Source organism: Takifugu rubripes, chromosome 19 (assembly GCF_901000725.2).
Source record: "Takifugu rubripes chromosome 19, fTakRub1.2, whole genome shotgun sequence".
Taxonomy (NCBI): domain Eukaryota; kingdom Metazoa; phylum Chordata; class Actinopteri; order Tetraodontiformes; family Tetraodontidae; genus Takifugu; species Takifugu rubripes.
The window spans coordinates 18,027,847-18,047,119 of NC_042303.1; the positions used below are offsets into that span (position 1 = coordinate 18,027,847).

Consider the following 19,273-nt stretch of genomic DNA (forward strand, 5'->3'; position numbering starts at 1 on the left):
ACTTGTGGTTAATCCCTGACGGCGGACTCGTGGTGACAGTGAGAGGTGACGTGGTTCAGCGCCCTCAGAAAACAGAGCAATGAACCAAAAAATGAATCGAGCTCTGTGTGTGTGTGTGTGCATGTGTTTGGTTGTGTGTAAGAGAGAGAAACTGGGGTGGGAAACCAGCAGAGAGAGAGAGAGGGAGAGAGTTGGCAGGTCCCAGTTGTTGGCTGTTGTTGTTTTTGTACCACCGCTGTGGTTAATGCCTGGAATAGTTGAACAAACCTTTACAGCTGAAGGCAACTCATTTGATTTCCTGTTTGCTGCAGAAACGGCTGATTGATAAGGTGGAGAACACCGTCCATGTGGGGGGTTGATGCCGTCCCTGTGGGGAACACGGACCTGGGGACATGTCAACATGTCCCAGCAACATGCTTCTCATCATGTCCGCCATGGGGAGCGCGCCGCCGCCCACGTGCGCGTGGGGAAATTGCATCTTTCAGCATGACACACGGGTCTCCAGCACAAACATGGCTTTTCTCACTTTCTTCCTGGTAGAGAGGAAACTGTTCAGTGCTGACTGAGGCTGGAGAGTAAGCACACGCATAGTTGTGGCTTCTGTCACTAGAAACAGAGGAAGTCACAGCCAGTAAATGTGGGCAAAGAGCCTTCAGCCAGTCCTACAGTCAGCACCTACAGTCCACCCACCCTCACCTCAATACTCTCAGCCCCACTTTGAAAGGGCAGTCTCACAGGGCAGGAAGTATAAATCGGTTTGTGTGGAGCTTTGGTCAAATATCCAGGACAGTTGTCTACATCCCTGCAGCTGCAGCTGACTGATTAGTATCAGCGGCTAACGAACTTGATACAGAGCAAATTGTAAGTTTTTTGCAGTAGAATTTGCTTCTGAAATACCATGATGATTTTCCAAGTGTTTGTGCTCACGTCATCAGGCAGACGTTTGCTTTATTTTAATGTGTTTACTTACTTAACTACCTGTGTGACAGGAACAACTAGCACATAAAGGCTCAGGGGATTGTGTTGCTGCTGATATGATGGAGAACAGTAACATATGTTGAAGCCCGTCGGGCTGGCGGCTGATGCCGAGCGTGTCGTACCTCCGGTTCCCGGTGGACACCCAGTAAACTCTGCTGTATGAAGGACAGGTCAGACAAATATCACCATTATAGTCCTGTTTCTTAACCGTGCAGTGGCGCCCTTTTGTTGGGTGTGTAATTATAACTTGATCAGAATCTGTGCTGTATTGCAGCAGAGTGTTTTGATTATGTTTTATATCTGAGGAGACACATCATTCCATTGTGGTGTGGGAGAATTTTTCTCAAAAGTCTATAAATCCAGCAGTGAAACGTGCCACGCCCTGTCTGCAATCATAATGGAGAAAATCTCCGCAGTATGACTTTTAGAGATTTTAATTGACACTTCATGGTCAAACGCCTCTCCGATGGCATTTCCAGTCGGACAAGAGCGTCCTGTGGTAACTTGTTTTTCCAGTCTTCGTGCCAGTTCGACTGTGTGTGCGTCTGTTAAGTGTGTGGTCAGTGTTGGCTTTTTTTGTGCTAAAAGCTAAAGCTCCTCCAAAGCCACAGACAAAACCACAGCAGGTGGATGGTAACAGGGAGCAGGAGAGAATGAAGGGGTGCTTACAGAAGGCTCAGTGCCCCCCCCCCCCCCCCTCATCAACCTCCATGACTCTGAAGAAAAGGCTGATTAATCAGAGCCTAATAGGATGAAGAGCATCGCACTCCTTCAGCGGCGGGACGGGCCTGCAGGATGCTGAGCAACAGATGAGATCATCCACAGAGGACTGGCTGTCAGATCAGTTGCAAATGTGCAAGACTCAAATCAAAACCTCCAAGCATTATCTCAACATTAAAATGTCCCCAGATGGAACCTAGTTCAGGTCTTTAAAAGTGAAGATATTTGCTGATGAGGCAGCATCGTGCCATGGCTGACCACTGTGGTTCTGCAGGATGACGCCTAGCTGGCTTTGTAAAAGGACCCCTCTGAGGTCCCCTCAAAGTCTGGCCTGTGTGCCCTAGCGAGGCCCCTGGGAGCACTCCACGGACTCCCCATTGTCTGTATGTGTGTCCAAAGGGGTCTTTGGAGGCCTCCTGGGGGCCGGTGACTCCTCTTTGTCTCTGGTTGCCCTGCTGTCAGAGTGTCTTTGTTATGACAGTTGGGCTGCTTTTATACAGACTAAATCACCACTCTCAGCTGTTCATTTACTGGCCTAACCCCAGACAGCCCTCGTGACACCTCACACACACACTAGCATTCACTCACACACACGTACACACACACCTCCAGGGACCATCATCCTGTTTCATCACTCGTATCTTTAATTTCAGTAATTTCACATCCAGACTCAAGATTTCTGCTCACTGAAAGGAGGATTAAATAAAATCTGAAAGCTGGGGAGGGAGAGTGACAAAGGGGACGGAGGGAGATGAAAAAGGGCATTTGACCTATGACCTTTGTGTTATGGCTGGGGCACTCAGGGGTCAGGGGATGCAACAGCGCAGGGTAATGAGTAACTAAGGAGAGCACGACACAGGAGCAGCACAGCAAACTTCAGTCTCATTGAAATCTGATTAAGAAGTCTGATAAAACAAATGAAACCTTAAAGTCAGACCTCAGCTCAGAGTCCCGACTGTCACTGCAGCAGCAAGACAAATGGATCCAGTTTTCACCCACAGTTATTAGCACATTGTTTGAGGGTGTTTGAAGGAAAAGGTTTTGTTCAGGACATGAAATACTGCAGGAGAGAACAATGTCATTGCTGATCTCTGCTGTATTGAACAGTGTGGATTCACAGACAGGAAGTACCTGCCCTCCTTTTAACAACATCACAATTTATACTGGGTTATTAACTGCACATTTACAGCTTTTTAACCTTTGGCTGTCCCTCTTGTCCCACGTGTCCCTCTTCCTCTTCATCAAACATCTCCTCTCGGGCAGCATGATGGACGACATCCATCCGGACACAAAGGTGCAGGAAGAAACTTGTCAGAACTGTCATAACTCTTCCTGGGGGGCATAATGCCTGTGTGCACACCACTGCTAGTGTTACTGGAGAGTAAATGTTAGAGGCCCGAGTGGCATTAGTGTTACCGCGGTGATGGCACAGCAGTGCAAAGGCAGGGGCAATATAAAACCTGCTTTCCCACAATCCCTTTGTGTGTGTGTGTGTGTGTGTGTGTGTGTGTGTGTGTGTGTGTGTGTGTGTGTGTGTGTGTGTGTGTGTCTGCCAGCGCTGGTGGTTTCCCTGGAAATGGAGAGAAAGTTGGGGGAACTTACCTTAGTAAGCTTTTTTCGTATTAAATGTATTGAAAATATTTGGAGGGGACCAAAATAGGCGGAGAACTGATCCGGTTAGTGGGAAATGTAGCAGAAGGAGAAATGTACCTGTTACTGGTGTCTAGGCTCTAACTGGAGTTAATTCCACCCCATTTCGCAATGATCAAGGCGCTCCATGCTCTCTTCCACCCTCTGTTGGCCAATCAGGAGCAGAGCTGAGTCAGGTGGCCCGTGAAGCTGACCAACATGGGGATGACGTGCGCTCCGTGTCACGGCTGCAGCACCTTTCGTCAGGAAGGCAGAAGCGGATCAGTGCAAGAAGTCTGGATGGGCCTGGAATGTGGGCCAGTAAAGCAGAAGCTTTGGTCTGTAGACAGAAAAGAGTCAAACCCTTTTTTTGTTAGAGGTTTGGTGTTAACTGACACATTTAAACGCAACTTTTCAACCATCGGGATCCGTTTTGTCTGTTGTGGCTGCATCTCCCAGCTCACACCATTACATGTACATATTATCTTACTCAAAGCTATGGTGTGTGTGTGTGTGTGTGTGTGTGTGCGTGTGTGTGTGTGTGTGTGTGTGTGTGTGTGTGTGTGTGTGTGTGTGTGTGTGTGTGTGTGGCTAGCAGCCAGAAGCCACAGTGCACACAGCTTATGGCGCGGCTGCAGCGTCTCGTCCCAGCAGGGTGTATTCTTAGCTCACTGAAAACCCAATAAGTGTAATGAGATTAGACTATACACACACACACACACACACACACACACACACACACACACACACACACACACACACACACACACACACACACACACACACACACTCCAAACCTCAACCACCACCTTCACATGAACACACACAGAAGCCACTGAGTTTGTTGCTCGGTCCAGCTCTGCAGGCTTTGGCTCTGACGTCACAAACATCTTCTCGACCTCTTCATGCTTCCCTGACTTCCACTGTTGGGAAGAGTCCTCTCACACCGTAGCTCTGTCCCATGCTGACACACTCCCTTCACCAAAACCTAACACACATGCTAAAACACTACAGTTTCACATTGGTTATTTGAGTTGGAACAAAGTTTGACGTTCCACCACCAGATAATTTAGGAGTTAGAAGATCTGGTTTTTCATTCTAAATTAAAATCATTTTGTTATGATACTGTTATTTGTGCAGTGTTTATTCAGATATGTGCAGGATCATGTGATGTGCAGCTTGCTTATGCATCGGTGTTCTCTTTATCATTCATTAGCTGCTGTTTATTCCTGATTAGTGTGACAGGAGATGTTCTCAGCAGGTCACTGGTCCATCATAGACCATCCTCCAGGTAAAATACTGACCTGTGCTGTTGAATTCTTAAGCCTTAACACCTGACCTCTGAAACCAAGCATCTTTCTTCACGTGCACGAAATAGACTGAGTTGTGTCTGGGATCCCTGACGCACACTTGTATCCATTTTCCCCTTTAAGCCAGTCTGACATATTCGGTACATTTGAAAACTGAAGAAACTCCTCCGCTGGACGTCATGAATACTGTCAACGTAAACTACTCGCCATCACGTGACCGTGTAGCTCGGTGTGGCAGCACCAGCCCTGGCGGTGTAACCTCGTTATCCTCCTCTGCGACGTCTTCATCCATCAGTCGTGCGTTTGTCGTGTTATTGGGATTTACTGGTTTCGGATTCAGACATTTTGCAGCCAAGCTTTAAATAGCCTTTTGACCACAGAATATTTGGTTGAGTGTGTGACAGGCGAAGGGAGGTGCTGCCAAGACGTGTGTGTGGTTTGAGGAGAGAGACGGAGTGAGTGTGTGTTGTGGAGGAGTGGAGCGCATTAGTGAATGGCTTTGCTATTGCATCCTCCCAGGGGACCTCTGAAATACTCACATTGTCCCCGCGACACACACACACACACACACACACACACACACACACACACACACACACACACACACACACACACACACACACTACCTTCGCTACGCACTGGACACGCCTCCCGCATCCCCCCAAAAAACTCCCATTTCACTGCCATACCTCTGCGTCGTCGCACCGCCCCTCAGTTTAAGTCGGCACACACTCTCTCCTCTGCCAGACTCACCGAGAGGCGGTGGTGTGTGAGGACGCTGTGTGCGTGTTTGCGCTCAGGCTGTGCATGTGTCGGAAGATTCGGGGAGAACCAGGGCTCGCTGACAGGACAGCTGCACCGGGCGGTGTGACAGACCTCCAGAGAGGTGGAAGACCTGCCGCAGAGCCCGCTCACTTCCACTGCACTTCCATTTGATATCGGACCCTCTTCGTGCGCTCTGCGTCAGCGCGCCACCGAAAAACTTAAAGAAGTTGATTTAGAGGAGAGAAGTCGGCGTCAGCCCGGACGGACACAGAGTTTTAGCTTCAGCATCCCTGTTCTCCCCCCTCTCCCCGTCCCTTCTGTGCGGGGTCTGCATTGGGAGGGACGGGAGAAGCGGGCGCGGAGCTGCGCGCCTCCCCGGTGGATGACCCACTGGATGCGGGGCGATGGATTAACTTCTTCGGACCCGGCCGCTGTGTGTTTATCCCCGCTGAAGAACCCCGGTGCAACTCGGGATTATATTCAACTCTTACTCAACCCCAAATCGCCCCTCTCGAGATGACCGAGGAATATGTTTTGCGCTGCGTCCTGATGCTCTGCTGCGCGCTCCTCTCGGCCAACGCGAGCAACTGGCTGTAAGTTTTCTAAAAGCTGATTCTCCAAAGTGGACCTCACCCCCCCACACCCCCCTCTCCCCCTCCACCTCCAGTGTTATCATTTACCTGGCCTCTTGTTCATGTTCCTCCTCATCCTCTCATCGTCTGTCTTGTTTCCCTCCTGTGGAGTGACTGCGCTGGTTAATTGTTAACATCTCACATGCACGCACGCACGCACACACACGCAAAGACGGGCTTAATAACTTACCAACACCACTGCATCCCCCACAAAGTCTCTGTGGGAAAAAAAGGAAAAGTTACCCCAAAGTAGGCATTGTGGGTCGGTTTCTTTTTATTGAAATTGTGGAGCTTTAAACTCGATAAAAACACGGATCACATCAGTCTGCTTAGCTCCTTCTAGAAGGATAATAAATAATTACATTTGAATCCAAACTTGAAGATTGCTGAAAAGATTCAGTGAAGAGTTTGTGGGAGGAAAAATAAACCAGATTTCAACTCTGACATTGTTCAAATTAAAGACAAACGTTTTCTGGCAAATTTCTTCAATGGTGAAGTTTCACTTTGACGCTGAATCTGGAAAGATTCTGCAGTCATCAGATAATCCTGCAGGGAGACGCCAGCGCAGAAATACCAGGAGAACCATTAAGACAAAAAAGGTCAGCGTCAGTGCAACTGTAGCGACCTGCGGCGCGCCATCGCTCTCCTCAGGGCCGGTCGGTTGGGTCGCATGTGTGTGCCTGCACTCCTGACAGCCTGTGGGAGGTGTTTAGGTGGGTTTTTGCATTCCTCGGCAGGCTCCATTCCATTTTCTGCTACCATTCCCTCCTCTCCACTTCAGCACATTAACCAACATCATTTAGGGACGTCTGCTCTGGTCCAGAGAGCCGAAGCTCCGGAGGTGGTCCGGTGGATCTTTCCCACTCTTCTCTTATCTTTCCTGTTAGATTTGGATGTCAGAGAGTTGCTGCTCGTTGAGCATTCCCACTCATTAATTCCCGTGTCGGTAACAGGATCACTGTAATGGTGTTTTTTCCTAATAAGAGCGTCCCTGGGATTTGCCAGGCGCTCTTGCCAAACAGCTGCCTTGAACTCTGTCACTGAGGCCAGAGTAATTGTGCTGTTTAGGGCTGAAGGTGTGGTGACAGCAGCGGGGAGCAGACATGTACAGGCAAGCTGCCGAGCTGCCGGGATTACACTGCTCAGGAAAATCTGTGTGGGCTGTGTGGACTGTATGTGAACGCTGGAGACCTCCCCAGCGCGCCCCCCCCACCACCCCCACCAGCCCCGAGCTTCTGTTTCAGTGCCACACAGCAGCAGGTACACTCAGGGTCAAAGGATGAAAAGCAATTAGGGTTTATTGCAGCAACGAGTGGCCGTAAATCAGCTGTGCGGCTGCATGTGGACAGGAATGTTCCCTGCGTTGGTCGTCATGAGAACAGTTTCGGCACTTTTCTCTCCTCCCAAACACTCACACCATTAAATGTGGCAGATGAAACCGGGATCATTGGCTTTTTAACTAAAGAAACATTTTTGTCTCTTCTAATATTCACACAAATCATCATCTGTCCAATTTGCCACTTTTTCACTTGAGCTGTTGAGATGACTTAGAACAAAGGATTGGAAACTTTGGAAAAAAGTAATTAATCACATTCAACTATGACATAAATAAATCGCTCATTTCAAACGAATGACAGCTTACGACAGCAAATGGATGGTTTATTAAAAAGTGGCTTTGATGTTGATGAACAAAGCTGGTGAGCCTTGGCAGCCTCCTCTGCTCAGGTCAGGACGCTCCTGCTCACGTTGCTCAGGGGCCTAACGAGAGCGTGTTAAGGCCCTAGGTCCAGGTCCAGGTCCAGGTCCAGGTCCAGGTCCAGGTCCAGGTCCAGGTCCAGGTCCAGCTTGGGATTCTTAGACCTTTTGAATAAACTTGGCAGAGTTTTTTTCCATTGACTTGTAAGTGAGATATTTCTATCAATTTATATTTATATTTCTATAAATATTGACACGGGTGACCTGGTGCAAGAAGTTGTTTTACTGCAGCTCCTAATGCACAAAATAAGAGAATTTAGAATAAACAATAATTAATTTAATAACGCGTTTTTATTCTATAAAAATCAACATCTTTCCTGCTTGTCTGGCCTCACATTTCTGTTGGTGGAGCACGCACGCACGCACACACACACACACACACACACACACGCACACACACACACACACACACACACACACACACACGCACACACACACACACACACACACACACACGCACACACACACACACACACACGCACACACACACACAGAGATAATGCGATTTAAAATGATTGTTTCATTAATAATAAACTAAAGAACTACATTGTATTATTCAGAACAGCTGGAATATTTCTCCCATTCCACCGGACACATTGTTTCACCCTCAGTTTACCTGTTAGCTTTAGCACGTGTGGCAGGATCATTATGGCTAACGAGTCAGTTGCTGACTCAGTTTTACTCCGATGTTGCTGAATAGATCTTTAAGATTTAGTTCTTTTGTTCTTTTGCTCATCTGTCCACATTTGGATTGCTTTGGCTGCTTCTGTGACCCGTGTGTGTTCATGAGTGTGTGTGTGTGTGTGTGAGAGAGAGAGTGTGTGTGTGTGTGTGTGTGAGAGAGAGAGAGAGTGTGTGCAGGAGGCTGCCACTTCACAGTACTTGAACTCACACCCAGATATACTTTGTGCTAACATGATTGGTGTGAGACCCGAGCCTCATCAACGGTGCTGCACATATCGCCAGCCTGACGCTTGTAACAGCTAGTAGCTTATTAGCATGTAGCCATCAGAGTAGACATGATTCATTCATGATTAAAAACATCTCTGCTCCTGAAATAACTTTCTAGGTGACAAAAAAGGGTGAGGAGATGTTGCTATTGATGGGTGAGGTTCACTCCACGCCAGGGCTGCAGTTTTTGACTGGCAGGACTTGTGTGGAGGATCTATCAGCAGTCAGAAATGGTGACTCAAAGAGGATACGAGTGCAGTTGGCGGAGCCGAACGTGCACTGTTCCAGACCTGTTTCCAGGTCTCAGCGAACCTAAGATTGATTGTAATTACACAGGAGAACAATAAAAGGTTTCAATCTTTTTATTTATTGACATCATGTCACTTATTTCATTGTGGAACTCTCAGAGAATTTTCTCTGTGACTTTCATTGTCTGTTAGTGTGTGTGTGTATGTGTGTGTGTGTGCGCGCGTACATGCCCGTATATGTATGCTGAAGAGGGCAGCTGATGGGTAACAAGAGAAACCAAGACCTTGGCGTTGCGGTACACGCTGGCGCCTCACACACATATAAACGTGGTAAAGCTGCGGCATGTTATTTCCAGTCCTTTTGTCGCCAGAGTGTGAACAATTATCATGACAAACTTGGAGCCATTGAGGATCACTGGAGATGTCCAGATTACCACCAGGGGAGTTTGTGCTGGTGAGGAAACACCTGGGATGTTGAAAGATGACAGTTCTGGCAGCGAGGGGCTCGGCTGTTTTAGGTGACACACGCTATATAACCTCCTGTGGCCGTGGCGACAAGCTTTGGCATTAACTCCAATGGCCATGAACAGCTGGTCACACAGTATTCCTGCATTTTAAACTTAGAGGGAACAGTTTTGCTGGCTAACATCACAGTTAAGCTAAGGGCCGCTTACCGGGTCTGTTCAAGATGATGTTAAATGTAGCTGATGTACAGCAGTTGGCTGTAAGTGTGTAAGTGTTAGCAGCTACAGCAGAAGCTGCATCTACGTGCACGTGCACGCGTCACTGTTGTTTCCAGGGAAATTCAGATATCTGACTCGTGCATCTGAAGCTCATCAACAAGAAAAATAAGGTTTAAATGCCCTGATGATGAGCTGGAATGAGGTGAAGCCAATATTTGAACATACACACACTCACACACTCACACACAAACACACACTTGACATTAGTGTGTAGAGTTGTGAGGGAACGTTGTGTTATTTTTAAAGGAAAATAGGCTCAAGTGGAGCCAGCAGCATATAAATACACTGAGACACGCGTGGGCAGGACTCTAAAATAGAATCACTCTCTCCCAACATCAGCAGACACTGTGTCAAAACGTTTCTTCCAGTTGTTGTAATTGAGGTTCAAACTTTGGGGGGGGGGGGGGGGGGGCAGAGATTAGGCTGACATCAAAGCTACATCACCAGGTCCAGTAAAAGTGACTGAACAGAAGATTCTGGGCTCATGTGGGGGCTGTGGAATGTTGTCAGGTAGCGAACCAGGAGGGAGAACGTTAAAGGAAAAGAGTTCAGAATGAAACCAAACAGGTATGAGAAGAAGAGTAGAGCAGATCTGGGGGGGGGGGGTCGACATCAGTGCTGATGGTTAAAGCTGAAAAATGTCAGAACCAAACATCAGAACCACTGAAGTCAAACACTTTAGATGGAAACTGTCTCATTCTCATCTCAGGTCATCAAATGATGACATCACACATTCTTCTCGACGTGCACGTGGACGGCCATCCCAACGTGCATGTGCCCACAGACAAGCTCCACAATGGTCCTATTAGATGTTGAAATGATCACAGACGAAACATCACAAAACCTTTGGAGTTTGATGTTCTCCTCATCAGAAGGTAACCGGCGGTTACGGCGGTTGCCATGGTGCTTTAGCCTCCTCAGGATCTCCTCAGCCTTCATTGTGAGGAGGCTGGTGTAGGACCATGATCTCTCATCCTGAATCACTCTCATCCTGATGAATTTGCTCGTCTTCTGCTGCCTGCGAAGATGGAGCATTGACCAGTTTAAGGTCTTCTGGCACGGATGCTCGGTGTATCCCGATTCATGGCTCCTCGTATTACCCCCCCCCATTGATCACGCTCTTGCTGGAGGAGACATGGCAGCTTTGGAGGAGCATGTGCAGAGGTGAACCACAAACAAACAAACACTTCCAGTTCAAGTGAACAATGAGGAAATTGGGGAGACTGGGAAGCAGCCATGGAATTCTGTGGTTTAGTGCAGGCACACAGACTCTTAGAGTACAGTGCCCCCTACAGGTCAGTGCATATGTTACATAGTGTAGGTGTCAGGAAGAGGTCAAGGAGGGTTAGCCGGGGTCATGCGGCAGCGTTGTCTGACAAATAAAGCAGGTTTCTGCTGGTGAAAGAGCCGCATTACTCCAATATAAGTTCACCAAAACACACTGGGATAGTTTAGTGGCCAAGGCTTGGTCACATTAGAGAAGAAGATTCTTCTGTGTGCTGCTATATTTACCGCTCACTGTGTACCTCTGCTGTGTGCTCAGCGCTGGAAAGGCAAACACGGGGATATTTTCAAATGAATGCCCATTAGAGAAGATGGATGCACGCAGACAGTGAGTGCACAGAAATCCTGGAGGGTTTGATAACCCGTCATGTTTCTGCTGGTATCTGTCTCTCCTCTCACTTGTTGCTGAGTTTTCTGACTAAATAAGCAGCTAATGTGGGAGGACAGAAGAACCGGTCCTGTTAGAGGTAAAAATGAACCTAAATACTGTGTGAAATGGCTGTAGTAGCGTGTGGAAGTGTGTTTGACTCTGAATATCCTGTAAAGACCCCTCCTGTTGGACCATAAGAACATCTAATGTAGACATTCTCAACTCTTAGCCTTGATTTCCTGTCTGCTAACAACAACCTGCGCCTCCTCTGTTCGGGATTATCTCTCGCTCTCAGCGTCTCCCTCCCATGAGCGTGTTGGCGGTGGTGGATGGGAGGCACGGGGCATTCCACCTGGACTGGGGTGCTTTTGCAGGTCGTGGTGTGTTTGTGTTGCATTACACATCACAGCTTTCACAACACCACTGGCTCCGCTGGGCTTAGACCAGTGGGATTTAAGCACGCAAGCGGCCGAGGCCAGAGAGGCCGAGAGCAAGGAGGATGAGACCTGGGATGACGGTGTGTGTGAGTGCGTGTGTGTGTGTGTGTGTGCACCTTCCATCTCTGAATGAAGAGATAAAAGCGGGCTGCACGTTTTCTCTGCACACACAGAAACACACATGAACGCAGGAATTATCCAGGTCCGAGTGAATGTTTCCAGGGTGTCTGCTACACCAGCGGGATGCCATCCCGGCTCTGGGAGCGCGGTGCCGCCCGTCGTATGATCGGGTTTCTGTCGTCTTTGTTTTCTCCACACGTTGCTTTTATCGCTCTCTGACGGCCTCCCAGCTGGATGGCCCAAAAGTAGCACGTCGCCCGAGGCTGTGCTGCACAACAAAGGGGGATCAAATGCCGCACATGGCTTTGATGAAGGCCTTGTAACTCCGACGGAACGAATCAGAGCGGGGCAGGCCTGGATTTGAGCCACGGTGGGAGAGCGAGCACAACGTCGACTTGTGCTTCGGCCACCGTCCTGCTGTATTAATTATGATCTTCAAACTCAGCAGCTTGACCGAAAGCACAGGATGTTTTTACAGACCCCGAACGCTCCAGTGACAGTGACTGTAGCTCCGCTTTGATCAGGAACACGAGCAACACGAGATTGGCGAAGGCTTGTGCTCACGCTTGTGCTCACGCTTGTGCTCACGCTTGTGCTCACGCTTGTGCTCACGCTGGTGCTGCTGTGCACGCTGGGTCGCCGTTACGAGACAGTGAAGTCACCTCAGAGTGCGGATGTGAGCGGATGTGGCTGCTGAGATGTGCTGGAGTGCTGGAGAGTGGGGTTATCAAGGCGATGAGTGCTGAATACTGACGCTGTCTGTGCACGAGGAGCAAAGGAAGACCATCAAAGACATTCAGGGAAAGATTATCTGAACTGCTGAGAGGACGGATGAAATCATTTGACCTCCAATTATATCACCATCAGCGCGTCTTGCTGTTCCTTCATAGCAATGTTTGGGTGAGATTCCATCTGTATCGTCCATCCCAGGTCCATGGAGGTTCTCCTCCAGCCAGGCCATGGTAATCCAGGAAGCCTATCAAAGAGCTACTGGACAGTTGAAAGAAACTGGAAGACGTTTTGTTTCTCTTCGGTTCTGGAAGACGTATCGGTAGCATATCGTTGAGAGGTGCTTCCAGTTGGGTCAGTAATCTGACAGCAGAGGTCTCTGGACCTGGGCCACAGCTTGATTGAGACGGACTAACGTGGCTTTATGGAGGTATGTGTGGTCTTGGGAACTCATAACATGAGACTCACAAAACAATCTAGGAAAACCTAGAAAAGGAGAAGCATGTCTGCTTGTGCAGAATGAAAGCCTAAAAGTTAATTCTGTTGGAATTTGCCTTTACCGTCTCCCTGCTTTGCCCTCGTCCCTTCAAGGCTTTGTGAACATTACAATTTCATGGCATCGTTGTCATTTCCACCAGCTGACTGGACGCTATTTCCCCGACAATCTCCAAATCGATGGATGATAATGAACTCATCATCGACTGGAATGTCAGGAACGTTTGCAAATGCACTGAAATGGACGTTTTTCTGTGTGTCCGACACACCGGCCTCGTCTCTTAAGCATCGTCCCTGCCTGCCAAATGTTTTTATTTTTTTATTTAATGATTTGTAGACTCGGGGATTGTTTGAGGGCTTCTGAGAAATCCTATTTCTGTAAGGTGCAGCTGGGATTAGAGATATGAGCCTCAAGTGATGTGAGGCGTACGTGTGGGTCAGGCCATCCACACTGATGCCATTTTCTCACACATTTTAGAGTGTGTGTGCGCACGCGCGTGGGTGGGTGTGTGTGGTATATCTGACTGACCTGTCTGGCCTGGAGGTGGTGTGTGTGATAAGACACTTTCCCTCCTCTCAGTGTCCTCACAACCAGACATTTATCCCAAACATTCCCACAGCATCATGGGAACTAACCTCCCTCCTACACACACACACACACACACACACACACACACACACACACACACACACACCACACACACACACACACACACACACACACACACACACACACACACACACACACACACACACACACACACACACACACACACACAGACCTCTGCATTATCTGAATGACATTCAATTTGGATCATCCCTGTTCTGAGGGGAACATTGAAAGGGTCTGATGTCCTTTAGAACCTTGATGTTCTTCCCCAGCGACACCAACAAGGTTCTGTTGTGTTCCGAACTTCTCGACAGGTACCTGGCCAAGCTGTCATCAGTGGGGAGCATCCGGGACGAGGAGACCTGTGAGCGGTTACGAGGCCTGATCCAGAGACAGGTACCCACCTCTGCTTGGTCAGAAACTTCATCGGGCGCTCAAACTGTTAGCGAAGCATCTCTTCTTCAGATTAATTTAATTGCTGCTGTGGCTTCCAAAAAACAAAAAGATGGAAATAATGTTAAATCCTGTGAAGCGGCATCTTTCTACACATCTTAACCAAAATAGTTGAACCTCTTCTGCTGTAAACGTCATCAGAGTAAATGTCCACATTGAGCTGTTCCTGCACATCAGCCTGAAAATTAGACCCCGACTCAGTGCTGCCCTCTAGTGGACCGAGACCTTTGGCTGCTCTCTGCCTCCTCCCTGAGCGGCAGCGCAGTCTGGATAAAGCTGTCAAACACAAACAGTTGTGCTCGCTCTATTGCCATCTCTGTGGTTAATGTGGCTCCTGTGTCCGTGCTCAGGTTCAGATCTGCAAGCGCAGTGTGGAGGTGATGGATGCAGTGCGGCGTGGAGCCCAGCTGGCGATAGACGAGTGCCAGTTCCAGTTTCGCAACCGGCGTTGGAATTGTTCCACTCTGGAGACCATGCCTGTGTTTGGCAAAGTGGTCACGCAGGGTGAGTCCGCTTTGAACTGTCAGCTGCCAACAAGCATCTGGACAAACAGGAGATACTGATGACTGACGAAACGAAGCAGATCTCAGATGTCTTTGACCGCATCCTAACTCTGATTTTCCTTTTCAACTGTAGCTTAATCCATCGATGCCTGTCCATTCCTACCTCAGTAGACTCTTTAATCACAGTTTATCTGATCCAGAGGCATAGAAACAACTCACTCTGTGTGTGTGTGTGTGTGTGTGTGCGTGCGTGTGTGTCACAGGTACCCGTGAAGCAGCCTTTGTGTACGCCATCTCAGCAGCCAGTGTGGCGTTCGCGGTCACGAGAGCCTGCAGCAGCGGAGAGCTGGAGAAATGTGGCTGTGACCACAATGTACATGGAGTCAGCCAGGAGGGTAAGTCCACACACACGCGCGCGCACAGTTGAAAGCACGTGCACGGACAGCCGTTCCTACAGACGACCACTTCCCATCTGGTCTCAGGGTTCCAGTGGTCGGGCTGCAGTGACAACATCGCCTACGGAGTGGCCTTCTCTCAGTCCTTCGTGGACGTGAGGGAGCGGAGTAAAGGCCAGTCGTCCAGCCGCGCTCTCATGAACCTGCACAACAACGAGGCTGGCAGGAAGGTAAAGCAACAATTCCTCGTCCGGGCTTTAAAACGTCTTCTAACAACTTAAATGTTACACATCTCTTTGGAAGAGGCTTGGGTCACGGCAGATGCAGGGTTGGTAGGATGGTAGGATTCCAGATGTCCCTTCAGGGACACGTTGCAGCTCCTCCCGCAAGATCCACTCAGTCAACACTGAGACGGCAGATGGGAGATCTGATCCCTTCAGAGCAAAAGGCCTCCGAAGGGAGGCATCCAGGAGGCATTCAGTCAGCCAAAACAACTGATTCTTTTCAATGCAAAGCACAAGCAGCTCCGTCTGGATCCCTCTGAGCCCCCCACCCTGTCTCGCTGAGCTTAGGTACCCTATGAAGGAAATTAATTTAGGCCCTTTGTATCCACAATCTCATTATTTCAGTCGATACACAAAAGTCAGCGTTATGGGCCAGGCTTTGAGAGTAAATCTCCTGGAAAATCACATTCCTGCATTCGAATTCTGGTAGAAGTGGAGGGACCAGACAGAGGTTCTTCCAAACAAAATCAACCAACCCTTGAAAGAGGAACAAGCCTTTACAGTATGTTTAACCCGGGGATTTAATCAGACAGGTTTTATACTGGGTTGGGCTCAACTCCCCCCGTCAGAGCACAAAACGATACCCCGGCCCGTGTGACGGCTGCTGTCTCCTTGTTTCTAGTTCTCCCTTTTAACCTTCGGTTCTTCGGCGTGTCTGCAGGCCATCCTGTCCCACATGCGCGTGGAATGCAAATGCCACGGCGTGTCGGGCTCCTGCGAGGTGAAGACCTGCTGGAAGGCCATGCCGCCCTTCCGCAAAGTAGGCAACATCATCAAAGAGAAGTTTGACGGCGCCACCGAGGTGGAGCAGCGCAAGGTGGGCACCACCAAAGTCCTGGTGCCTCGCAACTCCCAGTTCAAGCCTCACACGGATGAAGATCTGGTCTACTTGGACCCGAGTCCGGACTTTTGTGACCACGACCCGCGCACGCCGGGTATGCTGGGCACGGTGGGCCGCCAGTGTAACAGAACCTCAAAAGCCATCGATGGCTGCGAGCTGATGTGCTGCGGCCGTGGCTTCCAGACGCAGGAGGTGGAGGTGGTGGACAGGTGCAGCTGTAAGTTCCACTGGTGCTGTTATGTCAAATGCAAACAGTGCCGCAAAATGGTGGAGATTCACACTTGTCGGTGATGGGGGGGGGGGGGGACCCAGAGGGACACAACAGGCACGCCACGCTGCTCCACGGTGAACAGGAGCACAGAGGACTTCTGACACGCCATATTCTCCTGCTTGAATCCACCCCACCCTCCGAGGCCTGCTCCCACGGGACGGGGGCCGAGGCTGCAGACGCCCTCCTGCTCATTGAGGCCAGCATAACTGGGCGTCCCTAGATTATGCACGGCGTTGACCTCAAGGAACAGAGCGATGGCTTTCTTGTGCCATTTTTCACTTCCTGTCGCCCCTTCCTCACCTTCACATTTGCTTCGTCGTTGATGCTTTTTGGGTTTTGTAATGTTTAAGTTATTTGTTCAACATGGTGAGATTATGGGACGACTAAGGAGGAGGACACAGACAAGTGGAGACGATTAAAAACTGGACTTGTGGCTGGACAGATGGGTGGGTGGGGTTAAAGAGTTGGGTGGGGACCGTGGGGGGGGGTTGTTGTCCCCCCGTCCTCACTGCTGCTGCTGCCGCTGCTGCTTCAGGGACTCACTTTGAGTGCTGGATGTCAAAAAGGGGAGACGTCATGTCTGACTGACGTACGGACGGACGGACGGACGGGCTCAGCTCACCACAGACGGACTTCCTGTGTTGGGCGTCCTGGGTTCATGTGCCTGTGTTGCGCTGAGGTTCAGTTTGCCCTTGATTCCATTATTTTGCCCTCTGCGATGCCCTGATGCTGCTTCGTCCTGATGGACAGGCGGACGCCACGGTCAGCTGCTTCCTGCCATTTTGGTAAAATCTCGTAGCACTGACAGGTGATGGCCGACACACACACACACACACACACACACACACACACACACACACACCCACACACAAATATGTAATTGGTTGGCAAATATTACATTAAAACTACACCCCCAGATGCTAAAAATACATGGTAACAATGTAAAGAGTATAAATGCTGATCTGATCTTGTGCTCTGACCAATAAACACACACACACACACACAAACACACACACACACACACACACACACACACACACACACACACACACACACACACACACACACACACACACACACACACACACACACTAAGGGGTCTGCCAGAGGGTTGCTACGCATGCATGACGACTGAAGCACTTTCTCTCCAAGCGCACATAGAGCCCTCGGCCCACCGCAACATCTGACTATACTAAAATCATTTCTTTCTATTAACACACGGTCTCATACTCTCACACACACTCATTCTCTCTCACTCACACTCTCTCTCTCTCACACACACACACTCTTTCCCCTTCTCTTCTGAGGAATTTTCTTGTTTTGTACCATCAAACAGCAATGCCTTCCTATAAAATTGTGCTTTGATTATAAAAACATACTGTAGATCTGTAAAGACTTATACACTGAAGACTATAATGCTCATGAATGTATGTTAATACAGAATATATGCTGTGTCAAAAAGACCGCTGTCGTTTCTTTTGTTCGGTACCGTAGGACAGAGTGGATGGAATCATGGAAAAGTGAGAAGGAGCAGCTCCTATTCCAACATTAACCTCTCTCTCTTTCTCACACACAGACACACACACACACCCGCAGACTTACACATACCTCAATAAAATTGTCTATTTCCCGTGTCTTTCAGCTGCATTATTATGTGACCACAGAGATCATTTCATGTGTGTGCACACGCGTGTGAGCTGCGCTGCACCCTGACACCTATAAACTCAATTTATGCCACATACATCACCACACGCATCATATCAGCTGGAGATAAATGAGCGTTTCCTGCGGCGCCGTTAGAACCGGGTTATCGGGTTTTGGGGAAGAACCAGCGTGGCCACTCGAATTTCAGAGACCGCCTGGTTTGGTTTTGGCTGAAGAGGGAACGGAGGCAGGAACACCAGGCTAGAACAGGGATTACAGTCAAATGCAGACCACATGGCACCGGCTCTTTTCCCTCACTCTGTCTCTGTCAATATCACGCTGCCTCCCATCACGGTTCTTGCTCCTTCTCCTCCTCCGTGCTGGTTCCAGTGTGGCCCACTCTATGGAAAGTGTAACCCTAACCAGTCTTGATCTGGGACTATGCGGATCTGTGCTCCATTTAGCCAACATGACATTAGCGCGTGTGTTTCTGTCTGTCAGACAGCCATGGGAGTCTGTCAGTCAGGAGCTGCCATTCTTTTTGTGGTTTGCTAAGAGGAGAGGATGACGGCTGCATGTGTCTGAGCGCTACCCAGCTTTCGTCTTTTAGACTTTACAGTGATCAACAACCGGGAGGACAGACCCCCACAAAGGACTTGTAAATTTCTACTCGTGTGAGTTTTACAGAGATAAGCATTTAAATTAAAAACACATGCAGGCTAAAAACATATGCAGAGGCACTGCATCGTACATTTCCAGTGAATATGGAGGAGTTAGTCAGCACATTAAAGGTGTTTATCATCTTTAAACCCAGAGCAAACAGACCACCCTGGTCTGATTAGGCTTTAGTTGTAATATCAGGACGTTGGTTATTAATGGATTACGTTGCCCTCTGTTGCAGCGCTGCGAGTGTGAGGGGGTTAAACAGTGCAGGTTGGGTGGAAAATAATGCCCCATGCTCATGGAACCCAGGAAAAGGCCGGCTTTATCCCAGGGCCCAGCCCTCCCAGGCTTCTCTCAAACTCCTAGATCTCCTCAGCATACTTCTCATATTAAAAGAAAACAAGTTACACAAATGAGACAGATGGTTCTTGTTTGTGATGACA

At 49.0% G+C, this 19,273-nt stretch overlaps 1 protein-coding gene across 2 annotated transcripts in view; it reads left to right on the forward strand.

Moving 5' to 3' along the window:
* wnt4 (wingless-type MMTV integration site family, member 4) overlaps positions 1-17,984 on the forward strand; it is a 29,873-nt gene extending 11,889 nt beyond the window's left edge. Inside the window, exons 1-6 of one of the 2 annotated variants that reach the window (XM_003973747.3) lie at positions 5,364-5,995; positions 14,091-14,172; positions 14,580-14,733; positions 14,996-15,127; positions 15,215-15,357; positions 16,073-17,984. In XM_003973747.3, the coding sequence (XP_003973796.1) occupies positions 5,919-5,995; positions 14,091-14,172; positions 14,580-14,733; positions 14,996-15,127; positions 15,215-15,357; positions 16,073-16,543 (1,059 nt within the window). In that variant the 5' untranslated portion in view covers positions 5,364-5,918 and the 3' untranslated portion in view covers positions 16,544-17,984. Of the gene's footprint in view, positions 1-5,363; positions 5,996-14,090; positions 14,173-14,579; positions 14,734-14,995; positions 15,128-15,214; positions 15,358-16,072 lie in introns of those variants that run through there. The other variant, XM_029827169.1, reaches the window with a different exon arrangement.
* The last annotated feature ends 1,289 nt before the right edge of the window (positions 17,985-19,273 follow it).